Source organism: Sardina pilchardus, chromosome 4, assembly GCF_963854185.1.
Source record: "Sardina pilchardus chromosome 4, fSarPil1.1, whole genome shotgun sequence".
Lineage (NCBI taxonomy): Eukaryota > Metazoa > Chordata > Actinopteri > Clupeiformes > Clupeidae > Sardina > Sardina pilchardus.
This window is the reverse complement of record NC_084997.1, coordinates 22,621,300-22,644,558: the sequence shown is the minus strand read 5'-3', so window position 1 is coordinate 22,644,558 and position 23,259 is coordinate 22,621,300. Positions and strand designations below refer to the sequence as shown.

At 41.8% G+C, this 23,259-nt stretch overlaps 1 protein-coding gene across 2 annotated transcripts; it reads left to right on the top strand.

Annotated features, from left to right (window-relative positions):
- Nucleotides 1-797: 797 nt before the first annotated feature.
- Nucleotides 798-23,255, top strand: ranbp2 (RAN binding protein 2). 2 transcript variants are annotated; one of them, XM_062534647.1, is made up of 28 exons: nucleotides 798-965; nucleotides 1,701-1,768; nucleotides 1,913-2,024; nucleotides 2,208-2,360; nucleotides 2,929-3,159; nucleotides 3,282-3,424; nucleotides 3,742-3,937; nucleotides 4,039-4,339; nucleotides 4,576-4,757; nucleotides 4,974-5,155; nucleotides 5,301-5,424; nucleotides 6,126-6,287; nucleotides 6,668-6,805; nucleotides 6,920-7,051; nucleotides 7,800-8,006; nucleotides 8,118-8,201; nucleotides 10,658-10,799; nucleotides 11,800-11,894; nucleotides 11,995-16,933; nucleotides 18,882-19,061; nucleotides 19,160-19,243; nucleotides 19,396-19,592; nucleotides 21,071-21,323; nucleotides 21,426-21,524; nucleotides 21,628-21,779; nucleotides 21,896-22,169; nucleotides 22,274-22,611; nucleotides 22,718-23,255. In XM_062534647.1, exons 1-28 carry the CDS (start codon nucleotides 894-896, stop codon nucleotides 23,021-23,023), a joined length of 9,546 nt encoding a protein of 3,181 aa, XP_062390631.1. In that variant the 5' UTR covers nucleotides 798-893; the 3' UTR covers nucleotides 23,024-23,255. The 2 variants fall into 2 exon arrangements, with proteins under 2 accessions (XP_062390631.1, XP_062390632.1); XM_062534648.1 differs by lacking the exons at nucleotides 18,882-19,061; nucleotides 19,160-19,243; nucleotides 19,396-19,592; ... (4 more) ...; nucleotides 22,274-22,611; nucleotides 22,718-23,255 and adding an exon at nucleotides 17,374-18,875.
- Nucleotides 23,256-23,259: the final 4 nt, after the last annotated feature.

Genomic DNA, 23,259 nt, shown 5'->3' with positions numbered 1-23,259 from the left:
TGGTGTCATAAGCTTTTTCTATGTCCAGAAAAACGGCCACCATCACCTCCTTCATGGCTAGAGACTTTTCAACTTCATTACATAATTTAACAAGAGCATCTGTTGTTGACTTACTTCTTCTAAATCCTGTTTGATAGCCATTAAGCAGGCATTTTTTTTCCAAAAAATAATTTAAACGGCTCACAACCAATTTTTCCATAAGCTTTCCTAGATGCGACGTTAATGCTATGGGTCTGTAATTACCTGGATTACCAGCATCTTTCCCTGGTTTAGGAAATGGGAGAATTGTAGCCTTTTTCCATATCTTAGGTAATTTTCCTTCCTTCCAAATTTCATTAAATAACTCAAGAATCTTTTCTAGTACTTCCTCAGGAAGTTTCCTGAACATAGCATAACACAAGTTATCACATCCTGGTGAGGAATAACCTGTATTATTTACTGCCATTTTTAATTCTGACATATTAAAGTAATCATCAAGTATAGACTCAGTTTCAGGTTTAGCATTTAATATACCTTCATTTATCTTTAAAATTTCCTCTTTCCTTTTTTTAAAACATTCATCTAAATGATCTCCTTTATGTATATCAGCAAAACATTTTCCCAACATATTAGCCTTTTCCTTATCTGATAAAGCTTTAATATTTGTTTCATCAATTAACACAGGAATATTTGCTGGTTTATATCTAATCCTTAACCCTCTCTGCCATGCTGCTTTAAGACTACAGCCAATCAAAATGAAAAGAACGTCACAGCTGCCATTTTTGAACTTGCGTCACGGGTTGACGCACTAACGTTACCCACAGCAAGGTTACATGCGACTGGACTTAATGGATGAAGTTCGACAACACACGTTGTCCTGTTTTTGGAATTAATATTGAATTCCCCCGGTAACCATGCGGCGTAGTAAGGCCGATGTGGATCGCTACATTTCTTCAGTACAAAGCTCCTCTCCTTCAGTGAAAGAGGTAAGTTAGCCGGTTCGAGTCTGCGTGGTAGGAAGCTAACTTAGCTAACTTAGCAAGTTACAATAACGTGGCTAGCTAGCTAATATTAACTAGCTAGTAATTTACACCCAGGCCTTTCAATTTGTTCTTGTTTGATGATGGAAGAAAACGTATAGAAACTCTCCTGCAGGCATAGAGATGTAACGTCAAATCACTAACAGCATCTCAAGTGTCTCCCGGTATTCTTTCGGTCTGGTTTTGCCCAAAATTCTCCACTTCCTAATGGAAAACGCGGCAAACCGGTATCTATTTTGAACGTCATGTTAGACTGGTGTCAGTGATGCTATGCACAATTTGATGCCTTTTTGTCAGTACGACTGCATAACAGCAAGTCTATAAATTACTGCATATTTCGTTTGATAGCGATAACTGCATACGCAACCTTACCATTAGCTACTTAACGTTAGCTGCTACCGTGATTGCAAAGTTGTCAAGTTTATCAGCGATATTCAGTCGTGGACAGTGGCACGTGTGACTGTCACTTTTCGATCCCTAACTACCTGTGACTACAGAATACTGCTTCTTTATCCGTGACTTTTAACTTTTCAGTTATTTGACACAAGCTAATAACGTCTAGCTTCCCACCATAATACTTAGCCTAGTTAAGTGATGTTGTAGAATAATACTTAACGTCACTGAGATTAGACAAGAGAATTTCTCCTTTTTGTTCTTTATGATTCTTTCCTCTGTTTGCAGAAACCCTTGAAAGGCTTCTTGTTTGCAAAATTGTACTTCGAAGCAAAAGAGTATGAGCTTGCAAAGAGGTAAGTCGAATAACGTAACATGAGGAACAACCCATGGCTCACTGGCTATATAGTCTCTGAGTGTTATTGGTACATGTTGGCTGTCACGTTTTTGTTGTTTTCAAATCTGATCTCCTTATTTTGTTTTGTCCTGTCCCCCCAAAGACATGTATCAGCCTATTTATCAGTCCAGGAGAGGGATCCTAAAGCGCACAAATTCCTTGGTCAGCTCTATGAACTCGATGGTGATGTCAACAAAGCTGTGGGCTGCTATAAGGTTTGCATTCTACAAGAATGCTGCTGCAAGCAGCAGGCTATATACCATTATTCTTTGTCAACCATTTGTCTTGCTTGACATCATGTAGTGCAATAATTATTGTTATTATGGAACAATGTTTGGGTCGATGGCACTCAGAAACCATTCTGTTTTAATAATCCAATGCTGATGCTTTGTTTACAGCGCTCAGTCGATCTTAACCCAGCTCAGCGAGATCTTGTGCTTAAAGTGGCAGAGCTGTTGTGCAATAAGGATGAACAAGACAGCCGAGCAGAGTTTTGGGTTGAAAAGGCATCCAAGCTTATGCCTGGCAGCCCTGCTGTTTTTAAGCTAAAGGTCAGTCATTTCTCATAACAAATATACCATTGATGGCTCACATTGTGATTTAGCTCTTGAGGGCTGAATCACACTATAGCTGCTTCCAGATATATCCTCCGCAGTATGTGCAGATCTTTGTCAAACAGAGGTTCGACCCTTCGGGTGATTCAATTATGATGCTAACATGCAGACATTAAGCAGTCGTGTGTGAACAACACCGATACAGATTTATAGAATCTGCATGGTTGAACAGGTTGAACGTGTTTGAGCACACACATGATCAGAATCTCTACATGTTCTTTGCTTCGTTCCGTAATGAGCTCATTTACATAATGTCTGTCAGAAATACCAGGAGGGTAACAGCTGAGTAATTCTCCAAGTTCCAAATATCCGGTTATGTTGTTCAGATATACGGCCCGCCCAACTGTTTGATTATCCGTAGAACATGCGGATATCAAGTTCAAGTACATAACTTGTATGTATGTATGTATGTATGTCTGTAAGCAAGCGGCTATTGACATGACAATGCTGTGATGCAGCAAGCGGTTCTTTATAAACGTTATGGTTACTTCATGCCCATCAACAGGAGAAGCTGCTGAGCAGACGAGGACAGCAGGGCTGGAACCAGCTGTTTGATCTCTTGCAGTCGGAGCTACAGCTGCGTCCAGGAGATGCTCACGTGAACGTAAAACTCGTCGAGTTGTACTGCTCCGACGGAAGATTGGAGGAAGCCGTCAAGCATTGCTTGTCTGTCGAGAAGGCAGGAGTCCTTTGTAACAGCTTGGACTGGTACACCACTGTTGTGTGCACGCTGCAGGTTTGTTGCCGTTCCTCTTCATTTAAGTGTGTATCAATTCATTAGTGTTGATTTCTGTTATTTTTTGGGGATGCGTCTCTAATGTGTCTTGAAACATTTTTCCTTTCGGAATTGTTCTGCAGGACTACCTAAGCCAACCGAGTGCGTCCATAAATGACAAGTCTTGCCGCAAGTATCAGAAGGAGCTTCTCCTGGCCCACTGTAATCAGTTGAGATGTACACTTCCCGAGAAGGGAGTTGCACAGTGCGCAGAAGCCTTGCAGAAGTATGTGAATATAATTTTACGGCTAAAATACTTGTAAAAAAAAAATTGTATGTATAACTGAGGGCATAAAAGAAAAGGAAACATTTCTCCATAAGTGACAGTATGGGTGCCTGTCATTCGTGTTTTATGTATCCTCCCTTCCTTCCTTCCTCGGTCCTCGTTCTCACTGATCTGATGAAGAATGATGAGGCGGCAACAATGGGATAGTCTATCCAGTGCTAGTTGTAGATCAATGGGAACGAGTCTGGAGGACCGAGGATCAAGGAGGGATGTTGAGAGAGGCCCTATGTGTAATTGGTCTTCCCTTATTTTCTCAGTTTTGATCATGCAATGCAGTCTCTGAAGAACACTGCCCCCAACACTACGGATGAGCTTGCAGAGATGTTCACTGAGCTGAAGGGTCACTTGTACCTTTATGCTGGGACGTTGTTATTGAAGATGGCCCTTGAACGCGAACAACAGTGGAGAGCTGTCGTGGACTTGGCTGCCCTCTGTTACCTTTTGGCGTACCAGGTGAGAGCCACAGGGTTCTTGGTTATATATATTAAATAAAAAGAGCTTGTTTACATACATTCACGGACAGTATTGTAATTCGACACTCTGTGTTTCCTCAGGTTCCCAGACCAAAGATAAAGAGTTCTAAAGGTGACCACCCCCCTCAGCACCCACTGGAACTTCTAGCTTGTGACCGCCAGAGCCAGGCTGGCCACATGCTGCTGAACCTGAGTCAGGATGTTGACCAGCTTGTGAAGGATGTGGTTGAAGCGTTTGGAAACAGGAGTGGCCAGGGCACCCTTTTTGACATGCTGTTTGGCGCTGATGCCCCAGCTTCTCTGTCCTTCATCGGCAATGACGACATCCGTTCCATCAGTGCCCAAGCTCCTGAGATTGCCGATCTCATCAAGGCTGATAATGGTGATTTATTCACATACTCATTTTTACATGTTAATGTTTCACACTCACATTAGAAATGCATTTGACAAGCATGTGAAATGGACTATGAACTGTATAGAGTTACAACACAAAATGTATTTCTCTATCGTGATTATAAAGCACAAATGTTTTTTTTTTTTTGTTTAGCAAGTATATTTGAGCGCTGATTGTGTACAGCGTAGCTTGAGAAACATTGTCCTTGAACTCACTGTGAACAGGTTCAATTCTGTTATGCGGAGGAGACTTGCAGCGTCTCACCTGGCTGGGCTTGCAGTGGTCTTTCATGGCTCAAAGACCGGCTCTTCGAGAATGGCTGAAGCAGCTTTTTCCTCGCCTCAACCTTGAAACCTCCAAGTTGGATACAAACACACCAGAGTCCATCTGTCTGCTTGACTTGGAGGTAAACTGTCTTAATATATGAGGATATATCACAAGACAGCTTCTTGCACATGGTTGAAGCCTAGTCATAGGATAAACGCAATCTTCGATGCAAATCTGTTTTGGGAGGAAAAAGCTATCAATCCATTTGCAGGGAACTGGCCACAATACGTTTAATAATCCCACTTTGTGAAAATGAGTGTGTGATAATTTTGTTGAATTTAATCTGATGTTGCAGGTCTTTCTGTGTGGAGTGGTGTTCACGAGTCACACTCAACTTCTAGAGACGGCCAAGATCGCTGCCAGCTCACAGCTGCATGAGCCCAGATGCTTGCCCCTGCAGGTCATGAAGCTTTTGTCCACAACCAGACAAAGAGAGTGGTGGGATGCCGTGTACACGCTCATCCATAAAAAGGCCCAGTGAGTCTCCCAGTCTTCAAGTAGACGAGATACAAACAAACATATTTGCTTTTTTTTTTTTTTTTTTTTTTTTTTTTTTGAGTTTATTTCCACACATTGTATTTCACTGTCCTCAAAGTGTTATTATTGTGCCTTGTCCTTGTAGACCTGGAACATCAGCAAAGCTGCGAATGGTCGTTCAACACGGATTAAGCACTCTTCGAGCTGGGGAGAAACATGGTTTGCAGCCAGCACTGCTTGTACACTGGGCCCAACACCTCAGCGAAACGGTACACCTGCTGCTGCCCGTCTGCAGAACACTAAAGTGTGCTGTCACATAACTTGATCCGCACTGCCATTTGTTACTTTTCTATATAGACGTGTGCAGTAACTCAAAGCCTCACATTGTACAGATGGTCAAGTCATTACAACACTTGCAGGGCGTAGCCTGTGTATTGTGAGTCTGTTACTCTACGTGTTTGTGGTTATGGCAGATTGGCGAAAATAGTCCAAGGTACTCCTGGTATTTTAATTGAGCGTATTTTACAGTATCTTATCTAGTCTGGTTTGTAAATAAGTAGAGGACATTTCCTTCACTCCGTCACAACATGGACTGTTCCTGTGAAGGTGTTTGCCTGACCTTAGAAGTACGGCTGTTCGATTTTCCCCAAAATAAAATCCCGACTTTATTTTCTCAAAATCCGATTTTCGATTATGATTATATTATGACTATTTTGTGAAATGGCAAAATTGCAAACATACGTACTGTACCTAATTACCCTAGTTAAAGTGAAAAATAAATTTTACGATTTCACATTTTTGACATCGATTTAAACACATAATCACGATTGAAAATCGATTAATTGCATAGCCCTACTTAGAAGATTAAGTAATTGTATTTACTGTGTACTGTTTAAGTACTGTGCATCATACATGACATGAGCGATTTATCAGTGAGTCATGGTTTTATGAGTAATGTTATTTTTTTCAGGGTGTTGGTGTGAACTCTTACTATGACCAGAAAGACTACACTGGCCGTAGCGTGCACTACTGGAAAGTGGCGCTCACTCTCCTGGAAAAGATTAAAAAACGAAGAGGCATCCCTGAACCTCTCGATCCACTGTTCTTGCATTTTCCCAGTAGAGACATACAGGTAATTGAATTGTTGACATGCTCCTGTTGTACTACTGTAAATGTCTGTGTTGAAAGGACTGAAAGGACATTGGTGAATGATGCAGATTATCCTAAGGAAACATGACAAAATATTTTTTGTTGGTGCACATTGAGTCCTTGTGTTCATTGTTCCTTGGCTTTTTGAAAAAAAATATGTCTTGTGGAAGGATTTATTGTCTTTTTTTGTGATAAATAGTCACAAAAAGTAATAATTAAAATGTAACAATATTTGCCTCTAATTTCACAATTGGTCCATCCCTAGTTGTCACTGCATTAGTTATACTGTATTACATTATAAGCATAACCTAAATGTTTCATCATGAAATGATATACAAATGTCTCACCAACATGCAATTGCAGGTTTCGGAGGTCAAAGGCTACGAAGAAGAAGCCATGATTGCCTTTGCTACCTTTCTAGATATTGAGGGCAAAACCGAAGAGGCAATTGCCACTCTTGAGGGTATTAATACCATCTCCTCTAATTGGCAACTTGCAAGGGTACGGTTTGTTTTATTTATTGTTTAAGATTATTGTTCACCTTTAGCCTGTTGTTTTTGAACTTTAATGGTATTTATTTTGGCTCATGGGTTCGTATTTAATTTGCCAATACAGATATTTCAGAGACTTTCAGAGGAAGCTGGTAATGGCGTTGAGGAAACACAAGATCGGTGTATGACATTCCTGAAGAAGTTCCGGAAGCATCTGATGAAAATTTACAATGCCAACGCAACTGAAGTCGACAAGGTTCGATTTTTACTACACAGGGGTGCATTTCTCAAAACCACAGTTGCTAACTAAGTTAGCAGGGCAAAAGGGTTTTTTAAAGGCATGTTGTGAAGGCTATTTTGTGTTTGCTTTATTGCTTTATTGTTGCCCTTATTGATAAGGACAGGGGATCGGCTGACCGGAGGCGAGTGGCATGGCATGGGATGGGGTGGGATTGGGAAATAACCCGGTTGCGCCATAGCGCCCTCAGAATTATTATTGTATTTTGAATGATCATACCGCTGCACAGACATATGGGGTGCGTCCGTAAATTCAACACTGACACTGAAAATAGAATGACGTTCTGAAGAGACAGTTAAAACGTTTTAGAGTGTACTTTGAATGTTCTGAGTGGCAATTTACAAACGCACCCGTGATTGGTCATATCCACTCATTTGCGTTCAAGTCAAGTGGCATACTACTAGCATGGTGCCGTCCCACCCTTACACTATCTCAGCTCGTTTAATTTCACTGAGTTACTAGTCTGTCAACTTAATGTACCATTTTCCTTCAGCCAAAGCATTAGTGGTCTAAACATTGACCACTGGGTTTTTGGCACATCTTATTACAATAGGCAATATTTAGCCTTCATTTCCACTTACGTACACAATCAAGGCATCATCTGAAAGCTTATGTTCCACTCTTTTGATAGTTTGCACTAGAAAACAAACTGGAACAAACATACTAGAATATGTCAGTATTTGTGAATGTATATATATTTCTGAAGCTTCCAGTGTCAATGGAGGAAGTTATGGACCTGCTAGAAGAAGTGAATCAACAGCTGGGTGAAAATGGCGATGTCATGGATGAGGACGAAAGCCGTCCCTTCCACTCGAGCCCACACCAACTCTCAGAACCAGCCGCTGCAAGCTCACAGATAAAATTCTCTCCGTCACCATCCAAGAATATATCTTCTCCTTCCAGGAGAACCATGGTATGTTCTCAGATTGACTATTCTGGGGATATATATTAAAATCACCATATTATACTGATTGTATTATTTGAAAATTATATTTATTCAATGTATGTATTTGTTTTAACCTAGTTCTCTCCCAAGACACCACCACATTGGGCAGAGGACCAGAAATCTCTTCTTCAAATGCTGTGTCAGACAGTTGAAGCACTAAAAGTAAGTTAAGTAAGGGTTGGATAATGTATTGTCCATCAGCTGTTATCGGAAAATAAGTCCCAACAGTGCGAACAGGACTTTGACGCGAAGCGGGTATTACATGCTTACTATACAGTATGATTAATTGGAGAAAAGAAACGTCACACAGTAGCCTCATTTATAATAACCCCATTTATGCTGTGGGCTAAACCTAGTCCTTAAACTAAATATTTGGCCTAAGGAAGGGTTTATATTGTACTGGGCTAGGCTTAAACGGAGCCAAACCTGGAACTTAAAAGCAACCTGCAGCTTAGAAACCCCTATAAACTAAGCACAGTGTAGAGTTTCTTAACTGGTCTGGTCTTGGAACTCTCAATTTCCCATGGTTGTTAAGTTGCGACCAATAGTTTAGTGTTAAAATAACTTTAACATATCTCATAAAGATTTCCCAACACGCAGCGGAAATAGAAAGTTGCCATTCATCATGTTATGACAAAACAATTTCGGAAACGTTATGTTAAGGTCAAAAACTGTTAGGGTGCCTTTAAGGCCCACAGTATACAGTACCCTCCAGAATTATTGGCACCCTTGGTAAAAGTTGACTAAAAATAGGTCTAAAAAATAATCTTTAGGTGATTTATTGTACTCCCACAATGAAAACAATGAGGAAAAACACACCCTGCAAGGGAAGCAAATTTATTCTGAGAAAAAGGAAAATATCATAAAGAAATAAATGTTTTTAATAAAAACACGTCACTCACAATTATTGGCACCCCTCCTTGTAATACCTTCTTAAACCTCCCTTTGTCAATAAAACAGCATGTAATATTCTTCTCTGATACCCCATAAAGATTGAGAATACAAAGTAAGGGATTTAAGACCATTCATCTTTACAAAACCTCCCCAGATCGTCCAGATTGCTAGGTCCACACTTGTGCATTCTTCTCGTTGACTCATCCCACTGTTTTTCTATGGAGTTTAGATCAGGGGACTGCTATGGCAATGTCTGAAGCTTGATTTTGTGTTCAGTAAACCATATTTGTTTTGATCTGTGCATTTGTTTTGGTTCATTGACCTGATGAATGATCCAATCATGACCAACTTTTAGGGCCTTGGCAGAGATTGTTTGATTTCCTTTGAAAATGTTCAGGTTTTTCTTGGTGTCCATGATGCCATGCACCTTAATTAGGTTCCCAAGGCCTTTGGGAATTAAAACAGCCCCACAAGAGCACAGCCCCTCCACCATAATTCAGATTTTTCTTGGTGTCCATGATGCCATGCACCTTAATTAGGTTCCCAAGGCCTTTGGGAATTAAAACAGCCCCACAAGAGCACAGCCCCTCCACCATAATTCTGATTAGGCATGGGGTTCTTTTTAGTATAGTCATTCTTCAATGTACGCCAAAGACACCTTAAGTGTTTTTAGCATAATAGCGTAATTTTATTTTCATCTGACAATAGACCACACTCCCAGACATGTCATGGTACCATTCAGTAACTCCTGCCATTTACATTGTTCATTAAATGACTCTACTGGCTTTAACCTGACATGCTGTCTAAATAATCTATTAGCAGTGAGGTCACTTTTGAAGATTTGTGGGGGGGACTTGGTGACCCCAAGATGATAGCTTTGTCTGTAACTCTCAACAGTGGTTCTTATGGATTTTTTTGCCTATCATACCATCCTCCATACTGTGCGTGGGAGCAAAATAGCCATGGGTCTTTGTCCAAGCATGTTTGTCACATTTCCAGATGATTAGAACCTTTTAGTCATCATTTTAACTGGAAATATAGGCATTTTCAACAAAATACCTAGTTTCCATAGACATTCTCTTACTTACAAATGTCAACACAATTTATTTTTATTTCAATTTAGTGTATTCTCTTGTCTCTCCAATGTTGAAAAATGACTAGAGGATTTAGCCTCTGAGTGACTTCATTTTCATACCATAGTGAAAAAGAACGTCATGAACTACTTCTGAAAGTTCACAGACACTCTGATTTACTTTAAAACGTTGCATTTACATAGGAAAATGCTCCTGTTAAATGTTGTACATAATATGTTTCAGGGGTGCCAATAATTGTGAGCAAGCTGTTTTTGTTAAAAATATTTATTTCTTTATGAGATTTTCCTTTTTCTCAGAATAAATGTGCTTGCCTTGCAGGGTATATTTTTCCTCATTGTTTTCATTGTGGAAGTACAATAAATCACCTAAAGATTATTTTTTATACCTATTTTTAGTCAACTTTTACCAAGGGTGCCAATAATTCTGGAGGGTACTGTAAATACGGCTTATATGGGCTATCAATGTAGACATTTAAAACCAGGAACTTTGGCCTAGGCTACTAACACCAGGGCTAGAGTTCCTGCTAGGTTTACATTATCATGGGCCATAGATATCGGTAGATGTGCAACAGTAGAACTTGGACTATAAAGCTTTTGACTGTCTGACTGATGTTTTTCCTCCCCATCACAGAATGAAGTTCATGACTTGAGACTCAACTCCTCTGATACAGCCGCCTCCCCACATCACAGGGTTTATGGCGAAGGATATAATTCTGAAACCCTACAAGAGTCTTTTCCAGCTGCACAAACATTCCATGGTGCCCCTCTTACTGGTAAATATTGTTGTATTTTTGTAGGTTGAAATTGAGATTTGTAATAATTTTTGTGATGGTAGGAATGGAATAACTATGACATACCAGTGGCCTTTATCCCGTGATTTTATGCAGTTTGTAGAGTTGAGGCTCATTTTAATCAATGCCCGATTAATGCATCTCTGATATTAGGTCGATTCAGAATGTCATTAAAGGTCAAAAGGTCAATAACAGTGTGAATAATACTGTTGAATATTATGACCATGTCTGAATTCTCATCTTGTCACCTTAAAAGCGCTTGGGCAAAGTCACTTCTTTTGATGTTCAAGAAAAACAGAGTTGGCTCGCCATTCCCACCCCTTCCTCATCCCTTCTTCCACGCAATTGAGAACTTTCATAAACGCGCATCTCGTTGGTTATTGGCTGGAGCACTGTTCCATGATGCAGATTGCACCAGCTGCCTGGGCTGTCTGCGTTTTTTTTTTTTTTTTAAAGTGTGCTCAGCGGACGGGCTGCTAGTGGATAGTGAGGAGATGTTTGCTGTATGTGACAAAATGTTTTAGCCTAAAAAAAACATGTGACATCGCTTTAATTTCCATATCAATTTCCCACAGAGTTTGCATGACTGACATTTAAAGCACTGTAAAAATATCATCCCTAAGACACTGTTTTACCGTATTATAAGAATGAAACTTGGAGAGGAAAGGCTGCTGGCTTTGTAGTGTAGTGTACCTGACTTCCACTTTTGTTTACCTGTCATAATTGACCTGTAGGCTGATAATACTGCAGTCATCACCCAGTTTTCTTCAAAATGTGAAAAGTGCACACATAGTTAACAAGCATACAGTAACACAGTAACAGTTGACTGACTCTCATACCTACATGAAATGTGTTGATTAGTGACACTAACTGGTTATTAGACACAAAGTAAAATTAGTGGCCCACCTATTGTGGACAATATTTATCTTTTGAAATCATATTCTAAACAGAAATGTCTAATAAATGCATTTTTCATTTGCAGTAGCCACCACAGCTCCCAATGTGTACTACAATCAGTCTCCTGCTTACAACACGCAGTTTCTTCTGCGTCCTGCTGCAAACGTTACACCAACAAAGGTATGGGTCCATGGTTTATGGGGGATGAAAACTTTTTTTTTTTCTGGTAATGTACATTTTGATTCTATAATTATATACCTATGTGTGTGTTTTTCCCTAGGCACCAGTGTATGGAATCAACCGTCTACCACCTCAGCAACATATGTATGCCTATCAACCGCCCACACATACTCCACCATTGCAGACAACACCAGCATGTGTTTATCCTCAAGACTTTGGGGCACCACTTCGCTTTGAGTCACCAGCAACAAGTTTACTCTCCCCATACAGTGAAGAATACTACAACCACAGTGTTCCTCCCCCTACAACCAATCCACCTCTGCCAGAGCCTGGATACTTCACCAAACCATCTGTTGTCCCTGCAAAGACTAGTGAGGGGAAAACTTTGGACTTTGGAAAGATAAACTTTGGTCAGCCTGCTGATCCCTCCAAAGTGCCGGCCTTTGGCACCCAGTCAGCATCTACAGCAACACCTGCTGCCTTCAAATTCAATTCTAATTTTAAATCTAATGATGGTGACTTTACATTCTCATCTGGTCAGGTGAAAAACAGCGAGAGTCTCCTGGGACTTTTGACAGCAGACATGCCTAGGAATGATGGACAATCAGAATCAAAACCCACAACTCAAGACCAGACACAGAGTCAAAGTGGGGTGTTTACGTTTGGCAGTCAAAGTGCTGCTGGGTTTTCTTTTGCTGATGCTGCTGCACAAAACAAGACCGGATTTTTTGGCAAACCAGAACAAACGTTTGGCTTCCCAGAGCTGGGCAAGTCCGTCACTGTGGAGCAAGAGGACAAAGCCGGAGAGAGTGATAATGATAGCACACATGTTGAAGAGGATGAGGATGGACCACATTTTGAGCCTATTGTACCTTTACCTGACAAAGTAGATGTTAAAACTGGCGAAGAAGAGGAAGAGGAAATGTTCTGCAACAGGGCTAAGCTATTCCGATTTGACACCGAGGCAAAGGAATGGAAAGAGAGAGGAATTGGAAGCCTCAAAATTTTGAAGCACAAAACATCAGGCAAAGTACGTTTGCTAATGAGAAGGGAGCAGGTCCTTAAGATCTGCGCCAACCATTACATCACTGCTGACATGGTTTTAAAACCAAATGCTGGATCTGATAAGTCCTGGGTTTGGTATGCTATGGACTATGCTGATGAAATGCCAAGGACTGAACAGCTTGCAATCCGTTTCAAAACATCAGATGAGGCTGCCCTCTTCAAGGTCAAATTTGAGGAGGCACAAAAAGTCTTACCAAAATCACCACAAAAACAAGATCAGCCTGACGGAAGCAAAGTAGAGGAAATGGCACCAGCAAAAAGACCCGATCTCAAAGCCCAGTTTGCTAAAAAAGACGGTGAATGGGATTGTGATGTGTGCTGTGTTCGGAATGCCTCTGCAGCTAAGCATTGTGTTGCCTGTCAGACTCCTAACCCTAATTGTGCAAAAACTGAGGAACCATCTGAAGAACCAAAAGGATTTCCTCCAGTTAGCACATCAGCGGGAGGGTTTACCTTTGGCATTACTGGAGAGGCTGCAAAAGACACTAGCACTTTATCAAAAGGATTCTCCTCCTTTGGGTCACAGATACCAGTTTCTTTTAAGTTTGGAACCAGCTCCTCATCGACGTCAGCATCCATAAGTGATCCTTCTATGGCCACATCAACTACTTCATTTGGGACTGATTTTGGCGCTAACACAACAAACAAAACTACAGCAGATGCCTCAACAAAGTCTTCATTTTCCTTTGGAACTGGATTTGGTGCACAGTTTGCTAGGAAGGAAGGAGAATGGGACTGTCCTACTTGTTGTGTAAGAAATGCAGCCTCCTCAAGCAGCTGTGCTTCATGTCAAACTCAGAACCCATCATGCAAAGTTGACGAAGGACCACCGAAAGCCTCCTCATTTGGATTTGGCACTGGATTTGGTGCTCAGTTTGCTAAGAAGGAAGGGGAATGGGACTGCCCTACTTGTTGTGTAAGGAATCCGGTCTCTGCAAGCAGCTGTGCTTCATGTCAAACTCAGAACCCATCATGCAAAGTTGACGAAGGACCACCGAAAGCCTCCTCATTTGGATTTGGCACTGGATTTGGTGCTCAGTTTGCTAAGAAGGAAGGGGAATGGGACTGCCCTACTTGCTGTGTAAGGAATCCGGTCTCTGCCAGCAGCTGTGCTTCATGTCAAACTCAGAACCCATCATGCAAAGTTGACGAAGGACCACCGAAAGCCTCCTCATTTGGATTTGGCACTGGATTTGGTGCTCAGTTTGCTAAGAAGGAAGGGGAATGGGACTGCCCTACTTGTTGTGTAAGGAATCCGGTCTCTGCAAGCAGCTGTGCTTCATGTCAAACTCAGAACCCATCATGCAAAGTTGAAGAAGGACCACCAAAAGCCTCCTCATTTGGATTTGGCACTGGATTTGGTGCTCAGTTTGCTAAGAAGGAAGGAGAATGGGACTGCCCTACTTGCTGTGTAAGAAATCTGGCCTCTTCACGTAGTTGTGCTTCATGTCAAACTCCGAACCCATCAAGCAAATGTGATGAAGGAGCATCAAAAGCCTCCTCCACTGTTTCAGGTTTTGGCTCCCAATTTGTCAAGAAGGACGGACAGTGGGACTGTGACCAGTGTCTTGTCAGAAATGAGCCAACGGCTTCAAAGTGCGTCTCCTGTCAAGCCCCTAATCCTGTTCAGCCATCTCAAGGTGGATTAGCAGTTATGTTTGGGAAGAAAGATGGACAGTGGGACTGTGATACCTGCTTGGTAAGAAATGACGGCTCCGCCAGCCAGTGTGTCTCCTGCCAGACACCCAATCCTAGTGCAAAACACTCAACTACTTCGGGACCTTCAAGCTCTTCCCTCGGCTTTAATCCTGGCGTTCCAACCAAATTCGGCCAACCCACTGGTACAGGCTTTACAGGCAGGAGTCCCTTCCAATTTGGTCCGAGTAAAGAGTCAAGCACCCCCAGCAGTGCAGGTTTCTCCTTTTCAATCCCAACTGGTGGCTTTAAGTTTGGCAGCCAGGAGCCTGCAAATGAAACGAAAGCCACTGAGAGTGACCCTGCTTCTGTTGGCTCTGCATCAATGTTTCTGAAAAACATTGCTGAACAGCATAGGGAGAAAGAAGAGATTGCCACATCCACATTGACATCTTCTGTTGAGAAATCTGAACTAGATGATAACCCCCTTTTCCATCCCAAGCCCAACTCATTCAGCTTTGCAGACCTGGCAAAATCTAAAGAAGGCTTCCAGTTTGGCCAAGAAGATCCCAGTTTCAAAGGGTTTAAGGGAGCAGGTGAACAACTTTTCACTGTCCCTCAGTCAAACCAGAAAGAAGATGCCCCGGTAGATCAAGATGATGAGGATATGTATAAGACTGATGAAAATGATGACATTCAGTTTGAGCCAGTGGTGCAAATGCCTGACAAAGTAGAACTCGTCACTGGTGAAGAGGATGAGGAGGTTCTTTATTGTCAGCGTGTGAAACTCTTCAGATTTGACAATGAATTAAGTCAGTGGAAAGAGAGAGGAGTTGGCAACCTTAAGCTTCTGAGGAACTCTGTGAATGGAAGGTTGAGGGTTCTTATGAGGAGAGAGCAAGTCTTGAAGGTTTGTGCAAATCACTGGATCACTACAACAATGAATCTAAAGCCTCTCGCTGGATCAGACCGTGCTTGGATGTGGCTTGCGAATGACTTTGCTGATGGAGATGCGAAGTTGGAGCAGCTCGCTGCCAAATTCAAAACACCAGAGCTGTCTGAAGACTTCAAATTAAAGTTTGATGACTGTCAAAAGCTTCTGTTGAACATTCCTCTTCAGACACCCCATAAACTGGTTGATACCGGCAGAACAGCACATCTGATTCAGAAAGCAGAAGAAATGAAATCTGGCCTTAAAGACCTTAAATCTTTCTTGACTGATGACAAAAAGATCAAAGATGATGAGTGTAAAGATGTTACATCAACTAGTAACGCATCTGGGCTGTTCAGCAAACCTCATGCTGAAACTACTGGTCCCACTTTGGAATGGGATAATTATGATTTACGAGAAGAAGCTCTTGATGACACAGCAGACACATCTGTTTATGCCTCCCCATTAGCTAGCAGTCCTATTCGTAAGAATTTGTTCCGCTTTGGGGAATCCACTGATGGGTTTAATTTCAGCTTCCAACCTGTTCTTAGTCCTGCAAAGTCACCAGCCAAAGTAAATCAGAGCAGAGTGTCTGTTGGGACAGATGACGAGCAAGACACTACTCAAGAGGAGGAGCGGGATGGTCAGTACTTTGAGCCTGTTGTGCCGTTACCTGACCTTGTGGAGATATCAACTGGGGAAGAAAATGAGCTAGTGGTTTTCAGCCACCGGGCCAAATTGTACCGCTATGACAAAGACCTGAACCAGTGGAAGGAGCGTGGTATTGGAGACCTTAAAATTCTACAGAATTATGACACCAAACGAGTAAGGCTTATCATGAGACGGGATCAAGTTCTGAAACTGTGTGCAAACCATTGGATAACTAGCATAATGAACCTCGAGCCAATGAAGGGTGCTGATGAAAAGGCTTGGATTTGGAGTGCTTTCGATTTTACTGAAGGAGAAGGCAAAGTGGAGCAGTTGGCAGTACGGTTCAAGCTACAAGACACTGCTAAAGCTTTCAAAGAAATATTTGATGAAGCAAAGGTTGCTCAGGAAAAAGACATCCTTGTCACACCAGCATCCTCAAGGGAAGGTCCATCACAAGAGACTATATGTGGTAAAGCTGCTATAGCGGTTCTTGAAGAGACCACACGTGAACGCACTGACTTGTCTCCTGAGACATTCCATACACCAGAAAACAAAACTGCCACTTCACCCAGTCCTACGGGTGTCTCCAAAACTGTGGTTTCTCCACCTAAATTTGTCTTTGGCACAGATTCAGTCCAGAAAATATTTGGGAGTCCCCCTGCCAAAGATGCATCACCCACGCAACCCAAAGAAAAAGCTCCAGGCACATCAGCCTCCAGCCAGCCAGCCATACCTGCATTCAAGGTTCCAGAGGGAGGTAAGAAACTCTGGATTAACATGACTAGTGAATGTTTTAAAATGTCTTGCAAAAACACTACCATCGTATTTTACCTTTTGAGCTGTTTCGAAATGTGTCAGTATTAACATAGGCCTTTGAGATTGTCTACATTTTTCACACATCCATTGCTGAGGGTTTGCTTTTTTCCATTCTTTTAAGCAGTTCAGAACATTGCACTTGAATGGGATTTGAAATTCAAAAATCCTGTATACACATAGTGCTTCTCTTGGGGGAAACTACATGGTGATAAGCGAAAAAAAAAAAAAAGAAAAAAAAATAGAGAGAGCATAACTGAATGCTCACATAAAAATGTAATGTGGTCAACAATCATGTCCCAAAACAACTAACGCTTCGATTAATTTAATCTAATAGTCACTCTAGGCCTAGTTTTTTTTCACCCAACCACCATTATTTTCTAGGATTGGATTTTAGGCTTTTCAAAGATAACCCTATGGCTTTTTGGACCAGCACATCATCCACCCAGTTTGAACCCCAAGGTATTCTGTCACTGCACTGTTGTGTGTGCTGTGACTCTTCACCCAACGAGCAGTCACCCTCTGGCCACTGCAGCCAGTTAACCTGGTTGTATGGTGTGGAAACATGCATTTTTTTTTTGCAAGGATTGAATCTAACCTGTTGCATGTCGATTATCTCAAACCTGGCAGACTACTAGGCATGCACCATAAGGTTTTTATTTAGTTGTTATTATAGCTGTAATGATTGGTGTTGTGTCAGGCACCATATTGTTATTCAGAAAAATATGATGCCCTGGAAGTGGAGTATAGATGTTGTTCATGCCAAGCAATTTTCGCGCTGTTGAAATGGGACACCCGCAGTTTCCATTGCAGTGGAATCTGCTGTGCACAGAACCATAAGGTCAGGCACATATTTAGTACAGGATGTCTAGCAACAGCAGTGTGACGTACTGTACTTGTGAACTGGGTATGGAATCACATTTGTGAAACAACTTCTTGCATGAATGTTAAATAACGACACATGGAATTGTCCCAGGCCTAGTGTAAATGGCCTCAATTTTGGCTTTTTTTTTTTTTTGTAAGTGCAAAGCTCATTGATAGTCAGCTTGGAATATTTGTTTTCTCAGCAGTTGTTTTAGGTTACAACATATAATTTTAGTTTGTACAAGGGAAAACATTACTGCTCTTTGAAGTTAAATGCATGTAATTTTGTTTCAAAGCATTTGCATGCCTCAATATTTGTGTGGAGCTAACCTTTTTGTGATTTGACGCCGGATCAAAGCTTAGAGCAGCAGTCTTTTGCATCCAATTTCCAGAATTTCAGAATACTACTTTTTGAGAGTGAGGAATAAAGAATTGCACTATCAAGAATATTTTTTTCGAAATTGTGAAATTTCAAGTATTTCAGAAATAAATGTCCCAACTCCCTATAAGTCACACTGGAAGGTCTCCCCTTCCATTTAAATTAGTTTCCATTTAGATAATTCTCCATGACCTGTTGGTGCCCTTGCAGTATCTGTCTTTTCAATTTTTATTCTTTGTGTAGTTCACACAATATTTGATCCTTTATTACTCCTGTAGTCCAGTCAGAACTGATCATTTATGGACCTAGTCACATGCAAAAATGTGACGTTGCACAGGGACTCCCATTACATATGATATTGCAGTATTCCTGTTTTAGAGAGAAAACATCCTTGTTTCTGTCATCCTCACTGTGTGGCCTGTTCTGAAATTCTGTTTAAAACAAGACTGCATTCCCTCACACATTTAATTTTATAATTTATGCATTTGGTTATGTAATTTTCACTTATCTTGGTTGTACTTACCAAATTTTGTTCGCTCACATTACAACAGATTGTTGGCTTTTAGCTTGATCTACATTATCTCCATGATGGCTACAGTTCTCCCCCGTGTGACCTTTGACCTTCTTAATTCATTTTTATTTACTGAAGCCATCTCAAATGCTAGTACCAGCGTGGCGGATGACCAGACAGACCCTGAGGAACTTGAGATTTTGTATGTGCGGGAGCCCACGGGGGAGCAGGCAGAGCTTGCCCGACAGTTGATGCTTCCCCTCACATTCTTCTGTTACAAGAATGAGCCAGGGTACATCAGTGACGACGATGAGTACGGTACGTCAGATTTCCATACGTTAAGTGTGTTTTGACTGCACTATTCAGTCCGGTAGAATGTAAGAATTTATACTTTTTTCACTCCATCCATTGTGCAGAAGATTTTGATACTGCTGTGAGAAACCTCAACGGAAAGTTGTATCCTGATGAACTGGAAGAACGATCTGGTGCGGCAAGAGGTGGTACGTTGAATGCTCTGAATTAATTAAACTGAAACTGTTGAACTGTTAAACTGTTGAATTAAACTCTGTTACCGTTACGTCTTCTGTAGTTCATGCAGGCTATTTGTTTGAGTCTGTGATAGTCTTTGACTAATGGTGTGCTATTTTGTCAGATGGTACATCCCAGGATGTCAGAGATCCTGAGTGCACGATAATCTGGGAGAAGAAACCAACACCAGAGGAAGAAAGGAAAGCCAAGAGTCTACAGCTTCCCGCAACCTTCTTCTGTGGAGTGGGCAGTGACTCGGACACTGAGAGGGATAAGGCTGAAGACTACGAAACAGAGGTCCGGAAAGTGCAAGAAGCTCTAGTGAGTCTAACAAGTGCAGTCAGTATACACAACCCCACACAATTTATCAATGACTGCTGTTTCCATGCACACCATATTCCGGTTTTATTTGGAATAATGACAGTATTTTCCGATTGCATCATGAGTCATGTAAACACCTTATTCCAGCTGCCATATAGCCTGACGAGCCAGACCCACATCAAGATGTAGGGTCTGGACACTCACCGTAGACAGGGCTCAATCGGAGGGGTGGGATAAACAGTTGTCTTTCAAATTCCCTCCCCGCAATAGGATAACGCTAAACGAATCATCTTCTTGTTTTCAAGTAGCAGGATGCGTAACCTTCCCTCTCCACGCAATAGGATAAAGCTAAACGAATCATCTTCTCCTTTTCAAAAACAGGATGCGTTACCATCGCAACTTCTGGTCGCATGTCAGTCACCATTATGTTAAGCCCGCCCACCGACTTTACACACGCTGTGATTGGATCGCTGGTGCTTCGGGTTCTCAGCTCCCTGGCTCAATGGATCGTGCCTAGACTGCCCCGCCAGCCAAATTACTTTTGCTGCCGCTAGGGGCGTCTAGATTTCTAGGCTAGCTGCCATAACCTGAATAAGGTAATATTCTGAATAATTAAAAACCAGAATAACAGTCCTATATCTCTCTTAACCAGAATATTGTGGCATGGAAACACATTAGTCTGAAAATGCCCCTACTGACCGATGAGGAATCTGTGAAAACCCCTTAAAGTGGCCTATTATAAGGCTAAAATGCAAAACAATAGTGGTACTGATCTGGCCAAATACACCTATTTTGCTGTCATGAATGAAATTCAGGGACAGAGACGGTAGAGAGACGTCACGACGCAGATACTACTTCTATTGCACGGCTTTATTCAGCATTTAAACGGGAATATTCTTTTTCTGTTACACATGGAAACATCTTATTCTGAATTGTTTTTTTTTATTCCTACTGAGTGCCTGGATATAGACACACACACCCCCCCCCCTTTTTTTTTTTTGTAATGGGGATTTAATCCTTCCAACAGTACTGGGGACACCAGCAGAGCTCCAGTTTTTATATGTCTAATCTTATTCTGAATATTGCCATAACCACCAGAATTATGGTCCTTAATCAGAATATGGTGTGCATGGAAACGTGGTCAATGAACACTCATTGACTGAGTCCAGATGGTGTAGCGCCATCTATTGATCAAGGTTATGTATGGCAACAAAGAATCAAGGGAGCTGGGCAAATAATGCTTGCGAGTTTGTGCCACCGGGCCGATTGCACTGACAAACAAAGTCTCGCATCATGCTCATGAAAAGGCAGACTGACCGATTGAGGAGTGTTGTCAAATATACACACAGCTATAGGGGAAGCGCTCCAGAGAAACCTGCAATTGCAAAACGAATTAAGAAATCGCCAAACCTGCATAGTACCTCTTTAAATGTGTTCTTTTGCACTGTATGTTTACTAATACGTCACATTTCCGCCAGGGTGAGCAGAACACTGAAGATGCTGGGTCCTCTGAGGCCACAGGATCAAGCACAAGTGAGGTCAAGACGGTGCCAGAACCTTCATCTATACCAGAACCCTCATCCATGCCAGAACCTTCATCCACGCCAGAATCTTCATCCATGCCAGAACCTTCATCTGAAGAACCAGCTGATGGCTCTAGCAGTGGTGCTAGCTGTCCCATTGACCTTTCTACGAAAAAAAGCACAGAATTTCAATCTAGTGCAATTCAAGGTAATTTGAAAACATATTAACTTCCTATTGCTGCTTCATGTAGGAATGTGATTGTGGAGCCCAGTTTGCGTGTTCTTATCTGGATGTCTTATTCCAACACAGATCCTCCAAATGCATTTGGATTTGCCGCTGACTCAACGGGAGGATTCTCATTTGCCGATTTGGCTAAGAGCTCTGATGAGTTTGCTTTTGGCTCAAAAGGTTTGGAAAGATACAGAAGTTTTATGACTCTTTGGGTACTTTACGGTATAGTTATCCCCTTACAATAGTTCATTTGGTCATGTGAGTGTTGTGTCTTAAACAGATACCGAATTCTCTTGGGCAAATGCTGGGGCCTCAGTGTTTGGCACAGTTGCAAAACCAGAGTCCAAAAATGATGGGGAGGGAAGTGATGATGATGATGAGACATCAAACAATGTAGACATCCACTTTGAGCCAATCGTGTCATTGCCAGAGGTATCTTTTTCTCCCTTTTTTCCTTTTCCTTTTTCAACTTCTCAAATGTGGTCATTGTTTGTTTCTGCGCTGAACAAACTGGAAATACAATAAACAATATCATTGGTCTCCCTCAGGTTGAGGTCAAGTCTGGTGAAGAAGATGAAGAGATCTTGTTTAAAGAGCGCACCAAGTTGTATCGCTGGGATCGCGACTTGAACCAGTGGAAAGAACGAGGGGTGGGTGACATCAAAATTCTGTTCCACCCGGTAAAAAAGCACTACCGCGTGATCATGAGAAGAGAGCAAGTGTTGAAGGTGTGTGCCAACCACACCATCACAGAATTTATAGAGCTGAAGCCTATGAACACCTCTGCCAATGCCTTGGTTTGGACAGCCACAGACTATGCAGGTATGTGATGTGCAAAATGCTCCTATATTAATATTTAAAGTGTGTGTAATTGAGTTAAATCCAAACCCCCCCCCCCCCCCCCCCCCCCCAATCTTCCTTAACAGAGGGAGACGGTAAAGTTGAGCAACTTGCTGCCAAGTTCAAGACTCCAGAGCTCGCTGAATCCTTCAGGAAAACATTCACAGACTGTCAGGCTCGCATGTCCCAGGTAGATGACTCCTCCCAGTTGTCCAAAGCCCAGGAGCATTCAAAGGAGAGCAATCCACTGGTGTACTTCACCATTGCTGTTGACGACCAGCCTATTGGAAAGGTTACCATGGAGCTGTTCTCTCACATTGTTCCGAAAACTGCAGAGAACTTCAGGGCCCTGTGCACTGGGGAGAAAGGCTTTGGATTCTGCAACTCAATTTTCCATAGAGTTGTCCCAGACTTCATGTGTCAGGTGAGTACCACTCCAATATTAAATTATGCACTAAGCATTCTGTGGGGGGAAATATGTTGATATTGTTTATTGTTTGCGTGATTTGCGTGCATTATTTCCATATCAGGGCGGCGATATTACCAATCAGGATGGCACGGGAGGACGATCCATTTATGGTGGCAAGTTTGAGGATGAGAATTTTGATGTCAGGCACACTGGGCCAGGCCTGTTATCCATGGCAAATCGAGGACGGGACACCAACAATTCCCAGTTTTTCATCACCCTGAAGAAAGCAGAGCACTTGGATTTCAAGCATGTTGCATTTGGCTTTGTGAAAGATGGCATGGACATTGTGAAACAGATGGGAGAACTTGGCACGAAGACGGGGAAGCCCAGCAAAAAAATTATGATTACCGATTGTGGACAATTGTAGTTCCTTTTAAGGAATGTTGCACTTGCTCTTCTAAATTTCCTTGAGGGCTTTCCTTCTGTAATTCCTGATCTGCATATGTGTGTGTATAATATACATGTTGTTAACCTTTTTTAATAAATAGCATGTCCTAATAAAGTTAAAAGCTCTGGCAGTAAATCTGTCATCATGTTTTGTATAATTACTGTATGTCTTAAGTTCTTTTCATTTATTAAATAAGGAGTGGTTGACTCAAGTTG